We start from the raw sequence: 10527 nt of genomic DNA, 5'->3' as shown, positions 1-10527 counted from the left end.
CGAAGTTGTGAGGGACTCTAAGAGATGAGAAAAGGCCATTTTTTTATTTCACATACGAGATGATCACGAAGCTGCTAGGCGATGAACATTCTCCAAGAAATGTCCGAAGGCGTTAATGACAGATGATTGTTTTTGTTTGTCGATTTGAAAAGTTTCATTTGATTCAAACATTTCATGACAGTGAAACACAGCTGCACTTGTTAAGTGTTAAAAGCTAATATCACAACATATATTCACTGAACGTTCGCCTTCTTTCTCTTCAAAGCCACAGATTTTGTATTCAATAATTAGATACCAATATTATTACTATTATTTGATATTTAAGTACAATAGATAGACTTAGTAATGCAATCTTTAGTATTTACAATGTTTGTTAATTCTACTTTATAGAAGGTACATAATGTGATTGCATTTGAAGTTTTCTTCATTCGTACAATTTAATACGTTGATTTGACTCGTTACGTTGGATCCCATGCAGAGAAATCTTTTTTTTTTTTTTAAAAAATATTTTCAAATTGGGCTGAAACGACAACAATAATTTTGTGGTGAAACCAGGCAAACGCTATGGGTACAAGACGTCATAAAATATTACATATAAATATAATTATCTGAATAAACGTTAGTTCAGTTAGGCCAGTTAATTCAAGCAGAAGTGTATGATGTAATTTGAAATGCAATCATAAGATCAATTCAGAATAAGTTTTACTTATTCTTAGTATTCTTTACGTACCATTAGTATCCGTCGAACCGAATAAATGTCTCCCACTTCAGACGCTTCGTGGATCATCGTTGCTACTGCTGAAATTGACTCTCATTGTTTTTTAAGTGATACCAGCCATTTTCAATCACACATAACATACCTTGTTGCCGGAGTCAGAATTTTACATAAAAAACAGAATGCTTAATATATCACAAAAGGTATGGATTGAAGGTGAATTTGATTCAAATTAATTACCGAAACGTTTCCTATGGCAATGTATTATTGTACACACCTATATATACTACTGTATACATCTCCTTCCCTTTGAAATGAATGATTTTTATTGCGGGAAGCTGTGCCGATTGCCGATCATTATTAAAAGCTTTCTATAGGTCGAATATAATTAAATACAGGCGTCTTGGGAGGACTGTCTTGAGATGTTGTTCTCTTACACTGGACCATCCTTGAGCATTTACCGGATTTCGTGATTGCTCGTCGTTTATGACAAGTAAGTTGAGCGCTTTTTCTTATATATTAGATGATAATGATGCTACTTAGGATGCTTCTTAAGTTGTTGAAATGTATTAACGTGACGATTTTCCATTGAGACAGAAAATTCAGACGTTGTAACATACAACCTAAAAGCTCTACCTAATTATCACGTAATATCTATTCAAGGGTATCGCTATAAGTCTGACGTGTGAATCGGAGTTACTTCTCTATTAAAAGAAGCTCTTACTCCTATAGTCATCGTAAACAATGATAATATTTTTGGTTTGGCCTGAATAGTTGCTCCAAATCATCCTTTGAGGTGGGTTTATTTCGGATACCACGAGATTTTATTCAGGGAACGCCTATTACGATTTAATATGCAGCGAGCTGATAATATAAAGGTTAGTCAAAGCATACATACTTCAGGTATAAATGAATATAAATTCATATTTTCTATAAAATACACATTTTAACTGTAAATGTTTTCCGTATTGTAAGAGAAGTATCTACATAAAATAGTATGAAAGATCAACTAGTTCACGCTGGATGTACTGCCGGTTAAGCTTCTGGGTCGGATAGCCACTTTGTATACGCCTGCAAAGGTTATCACCAGGGTTGATCCCGATGCTCGTCATGAATATTTTCTGACACGTCTAATTATAGTCCAAGGGCGCAGACGAGCTTCACCTGACCAATACGACAACCCACCTTCATTTTGATGGCTCGTATTCATCCATGACCTAAATACATCCAGTCTATTTTAGTTGAAGCTTTTAAACCAACCAAAATAGATGCTAAAGTAATAATGGTGCGGAGAGTTTAAGTTTTCAACTGGATGTTAAATTATGTGGCAAACATTTAAGTAGATAAAAGCAATCTATATTGATCATTAGGCCATCGTGGCCAGCAAATAGCACAGAGTAGTTAATCAATACATTTTAGGTTATTCAGTTATCAACGAATATTGATAAGCCTTTACAACAGTAACAATTTTCGTCACAATATAATTTTAATAAAACGTTTAAAAAAATGTTTTAAATCTTTATTAAACTGTGTTTAAAGCTATAGTGTAAAAGGTTTTACTAGGGTTTATATATATATATATATATATATATATTAGTCTATGGACATAATATATGTTGTAAACAAATTCACGGTCGAAGTTCCATACCAGAATCAGTGTTACCGTAGGTAGAGGATCACACCCTTTATAAATGTATAATATTTTTTTTTTTTTGAATAAATTGGCCATAACACTAGCAAGAATGTTTATTAAACTGCAAAATAAAAAAGCATTTATTTTACCCAAAATAGATGGTGTCATAGAGATTATAGAGTATTTAGTAGGAAATCGCTCATTTGAAAAAAGCATTCAATTGCCGTTGAAAATTAGTCCGTCGTATAACAACGATAGATGTGTGATATTGCAAATTTAGAGCGCGCAGCTTACATGCGCTTATAACAATACTATAAATTATAAGTTAATACGTTTAATCGATTAACTGTACTGTAATAACAAATCATTCTGTATCACATATAGCGTTCCACTGGATAAATTATTGAGACTTCATAGAAATACGGTAGTAACAAAATATTCTGTAGTTAGTAGTTATAAATAACGAGTATATCTATTCCTTATTATTTCTATATGCATGTGTACGTTTTTAACAATCTGTTTTCGTGGTACCTTATTGCTCATTATACCGAAAGCCACTGCATTTTTTTCCAATCTTCTATGCATAATATACATATAGTTTTTAATTGTTATTATATTAATAGTTGCTAATACCATAACTTCATGTTGTCATTGAGTTAATAACCCGACTGTTTTATATTCGTTGTTTTTAGGTAGTCTCAATATAATAATCGTACGTTTACCGAAACGCTGGACAGGCTGTATAAATGAGCATTCACACATTTCCAGCGGTTCCACCATTGTCTCTAAGTCGACTCGTTTTGTTGCTCGCACCCTCCCTATTCGGCTTTCAGGTACGACGTGGCCATACCAAAAAGGAGTCGTTCCAACAAACAAAGTTCTCCATCTTGACCATCACTTCACTCCTGTCTGTCGTTCTCCTCAATGGCGTGTACTTGAAATGCCCGTTGCTATGAAGGACGCGGTCACAGTTTCAGTGGAGTGTCCGCATGTTGTATGTGTATATTCCATATGTCCAGCGAGCGTTGTTACTGTTTGAAACTTAAGGGCACAACATACTTCGATATTTCACGGCAACGGTGTCACACTATAGTTTTAAGTAGTAACCGTTGCACATTGTGCAACTCTCCGTTAAAGGAAAAAATCGTTTATCTAATGTTTCGACTTCTGTACATTTCAATGTCGTACAACTCATGTTCCAAGAGGGTTTCTTCACATTTCCTATTTTCATAAAAATTTTGGGACGACTGAGCTTATAGCTTTACGCTAATGTTTTACATTTTGTTTGGGACTTCTTTTGGAAAATGTTTACCATCGTGATGAAATCATTTTCATTCGAGGTGAAGAAGAGCTACTGAACAAATGTAATTCACAGTGACTTGTTTTCAACCAGTAGTTTACAACCAAATGAAACGGGTATTTTGGACAACTCTTGCTTAACGCCGCCATAAGTTTGTACATAGAAGCGCGCAAACATGATGAAGAAAAAGGTCATCGACGAGATGGCCACAATCGAATGCATTGCAGGAAGTCCAGGACAGGGAAACACTAACGGTAGAACAGAGTGGACCCCGAGCACAAAAAACTGTGCTAACTGGATGCCCGTCAGGTAACTGTAAGTGCAATAAAGCCAGTAAAAAACTAGGATGAAAATCAAACATGAAAAACTAAGAAAACACGTTTGTACCATTTTCTAACTTACTAAATCGTGCAGTGTAACTATGACTAAGCAGAATAGTTAGTTAAATACTTGCTGCATACTGTAATAAGGCGCACGCCAACATCTCTGGATTAACCCGCTGGTACTAAAAATAAAGTACAAATTCATATGATAGTCTTTTTTTTTGTGGATCCACTGCAACTTCTATGCGTGTTGAAATAAAATAGTGCATTTATTTATCTATTTATGATACATCTGTTTGCTGGCTGTAATGCTGAACTAACCGTTTCCAAGTGAGGTACTTTCGGAAGCGATCACCGAAGGATGCAAAGAAATAATACGTAAACATGATCACATGCACGCACTGATTGACAAGAACGACGAGTGTCATATGGGAGTCCGCTCCGTGCCGAACGCCATAGACTCCGAACAACAGTACAATGCAATGATGTGACACGTTTAACGTCGATACATGCGTCCATTTGTGCCGTAAGCCGAAAAAGACAGTATCCAGCAAATCGACCACCCGGACCCAGATATATACATAGAGAAGTCTCAAAAGATCCAACGTAACGGGATCATCTCGACCCATAACGCCCTGGCACAACCAACTGAAACTGCCTCCGAAGTATGTTCTATAGGCGAACAAAGAGAAATATTATTTAGTCAATACATATATACCATCAGCAGACTGGATGACTTCCTATCCAATAAAACAGCCTACCCCGAAGGCAATTTCACCGTTAAAGCATACAAATGTTTATCGTTTCTTCCAGTTATTCCACAACGTCGAATACTCAGCATAGAAGGTCATTTTTATGGTAATTTGGGATCTTAGAGTTATACGGTGAAGTATATAAGATAATAACTAATATCTGACGTCCTTTCATTTTGATCACCTGGACACTCTACAGTAAAAAAATTGAACAATTATACGTTATTAGAATAATGAGTTGTAAGGTACAAAGTCACCCTTTAGGTGTCTATTTATGTGTGCTATTCATGTCTGCAGTACTATATATATATTTTAGGGGCATATTACTCGAATCAGCAACGCAGAATGAAGCGTTAGTTACTTGCCTCCTTCCTACTTGAATTGCAAACCAGAAGTTGGCGAGCACTTGAAATAAATTGAAGGCCCGAATGAACGACATGATATCTAATGGTGGTCTGTCTTTCATGTAACGTGGTAAAAAGACCTTCACGGTAGACACGTAAGCCGAGCACAATATTAAGGCAGGAACCCAGGTATCCACCAACAGCCAACCCTTCGAAAGAAATAGACCTTTTTTTAATACACATCCGTCCTATTCTTTGTTGACGTCAATAGTCATTCGAAGAAGATCAAGCACTTTACAGAACTTATAAAAAAAAAAGCCCCATTTTCCATTAAAAAAAGTCCCATTTTCCAATGCATTTTTTTCATTGTTGAGACTGAGTGTAACATTGTTTATGTATATTTATCATGACCACTTATAATTTAATAGCGACATTTCAACCGCTGGTCACGTATCAGCGAAATAATAAAAGCTCATTTGAATCTAAACGGGAATGACTGCGCTATTCTAATAACTTCATTAATTTACATTTCTGAGGATTTCTTTATCATATGCTATTCGCACACCTTGGTCCGGGGATCTTGAGGTGGCGTAAGTTCCCATAACCACATTAGCGGGTGCATCTGTAAAAACAGTTATAATAAGGAGAGTTGCACAGTGATATTAATTACAACGAAATTGGTTATATGTAAAATTATGCAGAACTTCGAGGCTTCAATGCATTGATTCGCCAGTAGTGAGCGGGGAACGGTGCGTGACAAAGCTACCATGCTTTATTCCCTTTTGAACGACAACGAATTGGCCCACAGAGACAACCTATACGAGGAAATTTTATCTCTTAGAAAAGTTCTAACGCGGTTTACTTTTCTTGACACATATTTTGATAGTGTTGTAAGAGGCTGCTCTGGACGAGGTTTGCGATGATAGATTGGAGCAAAACTTCACTTGTCGAAAAAATTATTGCTAGATACCGTTTCTGACTTGACTGTAGTCATGTAACTAGTTCGTACCTCGCAGGTTCTTAAACCCCGTTTCTCACATGCAAGAAGTATACATGAATGCATTGTGAAGTTGTCCTTTTACTTAGCTGATGCACACAAATTTTCTCCTTAAGTGTTCTTAAGAAGAACTAAGAATTTTTCGTTAGCATGACGAACAGACCATTGGCCTGCAAATGTAAGTTGGTGCGCTTTTCGATTTTGTATGAATATATTACATACGTACAATACATAAGATACCTTATTTTTTAAAACGTCGTCATTACTAACCAGCATGATAACTCAGCGTTGGAAATGAATTTCACGACGACAGTTGCTTTTGCAAGGGTAGAATTTTATAAATTTGCACGTAACAAAGGTAATTACTAGAACAGGGCAACTCAAATTTAGCATCTTTGTTAGGCACTTACGTGTTGTTCTTTTCTCGGGAGAGGACATTCTGCTTCGATTGTATATAACCCTTCGAGGACCAAAGTTCGTATTTGCGTGGGCGTGTGTCTGGGTGTGCGTGTATTCAACTTAGTGGTCGAGGGCCATCTTCGAGTTCAGTGGGGTTTGACGCTCTCCCAACTACTTCTGCCACAGAACTGCTGCGACCACGGGTCAATAATGTCTAATCAAGGCCTAGATCACGTACCTGGCACGATCATCGTACTGGAACAATGTCGTCATGATGGCTTAGTGGGCAGCATATTTGCCTGCTAATCTTAAATACACGTTATGACATAGGTTCAAATCTGTGCATAGACACATTTCGTTTCGGAGCCAGTCGTCTCATGGAACGCCGAACGATAATGTCGAATGAGACAGAAATTATTGGCATTTGTCTCCGTGATAACATGGTGGGTAGCATGTTTAAGGTTCACGTTTAAAATTCACGTTTAAAGTGAATAACACATGGTGGTATACGTTCGACTTCAAATGATTTAAATAATGAACGTAAAACGCAAAAGAAAGGTTACGGGCATGTTTTGTAGCTGGCAGATGGCAAATATTTTTAGTTATTGGATTTCTCAAAGTCGTAGACTTTGGGGAACCATACGAGGACACAAAGTCAGAGAATCAACCACTAAAATGAGAAAAGAGGAACGACCTAAATAAAAATAGTAGCGGTTAGATTAAATACATAGGAAATTATTCCAATATAAATTTAACTGAGAACCTCTGCATTCTTAATTACAGCAGCGTCTACTGCTATTGTCATGATCCAAGTTGCGATAAATCTGCCAACTAATGCATAACGATTTACCTAGCAAACAAGAGGCGGTCACAGTTGGTAGAACGAATCCGCAAACGCATGCATTGAGTGAATCGGGCCCAGAAAGTATTGTAATTCACAAGGACACCATTTGCAAGAAAAGAACATATCTGCACTTGTAAGCACATGAGGCTCTCAAGTCAATAGATGCCAAAATGTTTTCGATTTTTTGTTAAAATCGAGTCGCTAAATGAATGTCTGCGTCAACCAGATCCAGATTTTCATTATATAAAACATTAACTCTTGGCTTTTTCCGGGGGCAGGTACATCATGAAAATAATTATTACGGAGAAATAATCTGGTTTTTAAATAAATAATAATAAATAAATAAATAAATAATAAAATAAGATTACAGACTGATTTTTTTAATGTAACAACAGATTGGCCAGTTTTAGAAGATACTTTTAATAGTTAAGTTGACGCTAGCTATATTTCAACGACATGTGACAAGTGAATATAACGTAACACGATGAGGTACGACGAATGGGGGCTTTGTTGGCTGTCTAATTGTCAATTAATACAAAGAAAAATTATTAAATTTAGATAATACAAAGCGACTATCGCTTGATTTTGTGGGTCAGAGGAGGCGTGCTCCATTTATTTCAGAATGCTGATGAGCAATTTTTCGAATTTCGTAATTGAACAGTATTGCAATCAAATCCATCTTAGCAAAGCTACATACATGTACAGAGTGGTTTGTTGGAATTCCCAACGTGCGTCCCAACGGGCGTGCGTCCATACTTTACTCCCGGTATTGGACGAAAACCAATTCCTTCTAAAACACAAAGCTTGTCATGGTAAACAACACCTTGTCTTTGAGCAAAAGTGGTTCGAAAAGCCATTTTTAGCATGATACACGAGTTTTTAACTGCCCCTTTAGAAAGAAGAATATTATTTGACAATTGTGCTTTAATGGCTAATCTTGTTAAGACTTTTACGACTTTTGAACCTTTCGACCGCCTCGAGCCCTTACATTTTTAGGGCTTTTGGCTTGTATATAAAATCTTGCTTGAATACAGACTTGAAAACACGCAAATCACGTGTAGCTGACCCAGTTTGCCAAAGTTCTAAGTACGAAAACTACGTTTCCCCTCTGTGTAGCCCATGAGAAGGGTCGTCGCAACGGTTGAGCCGTACGTTTGTTTCCTGCAGAGGACTGAAGTCTTCATCACCGTAAGTAGCTCGATGCGAGACATTCTCCCCGGCGGACTGCTATTAAAGTCAGCTTACCCGGGCGCTGATTGCACTTTTCCCCCGAGCACAATGGAATCGCTTATTCAAAAAGGAGAACCAAATACAAAAATTGCAAAATAAAATGACCACAACGCCTCGCTACTATATTCATCGTGTGTTGTTTCCTTTCGAATATCGTGGTTCATTAATTTAATTATTTAGTGATGTCCCGCTGGCTCTGAAAAGCGTTTAGTTAAGGATTTTGAAAGCAATGAAATAAAATTATGCACCTCGTCTGAAAAATTATACTTTTTTACTTCAACATATTTTTAGGTTTTTTAGACAATTCGAACGAGTCAGACTAATGACATTAACGTAAAACTGTTTTGACATAGGCGTTATACTATAACTCGTCTATTTACTACATTAGCTCTTCACTCGTATTACAGACAAAATTCGCAATAACAAAAAAAAAAACTACGTTTTATGATATTTCCTTTTCTATTAGCGTTGGAGCTATACACACGTGTCACAGAAAACGCTCTTATTTTTGCTTACTTTTAGGGAATTTCGTTCTCGTGTTAACACAGCAGTCGTAGCACTATTACAACACAGAAATCGTTACAAAAATGCGTAACCAATAGATCACAATGACGAAAATGGTGTGAATTTCTTGCTGAAGTGCATAGGCATAGACGAACAACCTACATTGAAACAGTCGGGGCTATCTTCACTGCACCAAAATATATTTCGTGTAGCCTCCAGGGGCTACCAGGCAGCGGGAGTAGTTGACCCCAGGTTTACCCGAATAAAGACCTGCTCACGTTATTATGCGCTAGTTGGACGCTGGTGGCCATTTAACAGTGCAGTTGGTAGGTATGTAGAGTACATTTGGGCAGCGACACTCTCGTCTCGTAGCTTCGCGGTCCGTTGCACTCCGCTGACCTAACGCTGTCTTTGTAGGCCCTTCCTGGATGAGGTAACGGTTGCTTATGTTGGGCAGGAGGGTAAACTGTATATAAGCTTGCGAAAGCCTGGCTGTATATGGAGTGCGGTTATCGTGGCGCACAGTGCCTGAATTGGCTTCCTAAAAGAAGCTCGTCCAAGAAAAGCGAAAGACGGCCCGCAAGCCCAATAATCGTCTACCTTTTAGTAGAAACACTTATGCGCTGATTAGCGGTGTGAGGGATAATAGCAGGATAGAAAAGGTCTGAGCAGTATGAAATTTGCCTAGAATGAAAAGATATGTTACAGAGGAATATTAAAAATATGGTATCTGTGACCAATGTCATAGTCACGTTGCAACTCTGCTTCTCTGTTCGTACACTAAGTACGCATAAAAAAAAACGCGTTACGCGTTTGAGGTAAAAGGCTTGTAGTGGGGCTTAATTGAAGGTGGATGTACACAAAGGGCAATTGAAGGCGGGTGTAGATCTAGGGGGTTGGTCTGGAGCAGACGACGTTGCAACAAATGTCAACACTGATTAAGTCAAGCCATGGCGATCATAATTGTCCCGTCAAATGAAAATAGGAAAATGAAATATTAAGGGGGTCTATGAAAGCATAGTAACGCCGAAAGCTCTGCCTTTTTAGAGGTTAAGGATCTGGGATGTAGGAATTACTGTGAAATCATTTTCGGATTTTGAGCTTCCTTAAAGGAGAGTTGTAAACGGTACTATTAGTCACAGCAAAGCAGTATTGCTTTGAGTTGGGATCTAGGGTTGGCTGTGGAAAGGGAACTAGCCGGCGAAGCGAAAGGCACCTAATTCGAGCTACCTCATGGCCTCGAGTACCCATAAAATACGGTTCGCCGAATGGCGTAATCTGCGCAAAGTATATGTTCCAGCTCTTTCATCCTGCAATTGCCATCAATGAAAATAACGCAATAATTAAGATATATGGTTGTATTATCACCCCGCGCTATGCATCATAACTATTTTACGAGGAGAAGAATGTTCAAAATAAACGAAGAAAAAGTTTTGACCACAAATTATGAAAAAATGTTAGGCTTAATGTTTATTCTATCATTTAT

The 10527-nt window shown here is 37.5% G+C and overlaps 1 protein-coding gene across 4 annotated transcripts; it reads right to left on the bottom strand.

The window, feature by feature from the left end:
• Nucleotides 1-515: 515 nt before the first annotated feature.
• Nucleotides 516-10284, bottom strand: LOC111273071 (very long chain fatty acid elongase AAEL008004). 4 transcript variants are annotated; one of them, XM_022854763.2, is made up of 6 exons: nt 9054-10284; nt 6475-6718; nt 5633-5689; nt 5089-5276; nt 4293-4643; nt 516-3961 (listed from the first exon to the last, which is right to left on the bottom strand). In XM_022854763.2, the coding sequence occupies exons 3-6, from the start codon at nt 5687-5689 to the stop codon at nt 3718-3720; spliced, it is 840 nt and encodes a 279-aa protein (XP_022710498.1). In that variant the 5' UTR covers nt 6475-6718; nt 9054-10284; the 3' UTR covers nt 516-3717. The 4 variants fall into 4 exon arrangements, with proteins under 4 accessions (XP_022710498.1, XP_086829602.1, XP_022710497.1 ...); XM_086973476.1 differs by lacking the exon at nt 9054-10284 and having other exon boundaries at nt 6475-6958; XM_022854762.2 differs by lacking the exon at nt 9054-10284 and having other exon boundaries at nt 6702-6958.
• Between the last annotated feature and the right edge of the window lie 243 nt (nt 10285-10527).

Source organism: Varroa jacobsoni, unplaced genomic scaffold, assembly GCF_002532875.2.
Source record: "Varroa jacobsoni isolate VJ856 unplaced genomic scaffold, vjacob_1.0 contig04634, whole genome shotgun sequence".
In the NCBI taxonomy this organism is placed as follows: domain Eukaryota; kingdom Metazoa; phylum Arthropoda; class Arachnida; order Mesostigmata; family Varroidae; genus Varroa; species Varroa jacobsoni.
Note: the sequence above shows the minus strand (reverse complement) of the source record. Positions and strands in the feature narration are given on the sequence as shown.

Bases quoted from the DNA above. Each gene is read 5' to 3' on its own strand.
- LOC111273071 (XM_022854763.2), bottom strand. From the start codon at position 5,689: ATGCACCCGCTAATGTGGTTATGGGAACTTACGCCACCTCAAGATCCC. The intron at 5,277-5,632 runs GTGTGCGAATAG...TTTCTTTCGAAG, and splicing joins CTCAAGATCCCCGGACCAAG to GGTTGGCTGTTGGTGGATAC. The intron at 3,962-4,292 runs GTTAGTTCAGCA...TTGCACTTACAG, and splicing joins AAGTACCTCACTTGGAAACG to TTACCTGACGGGCATCCAGT.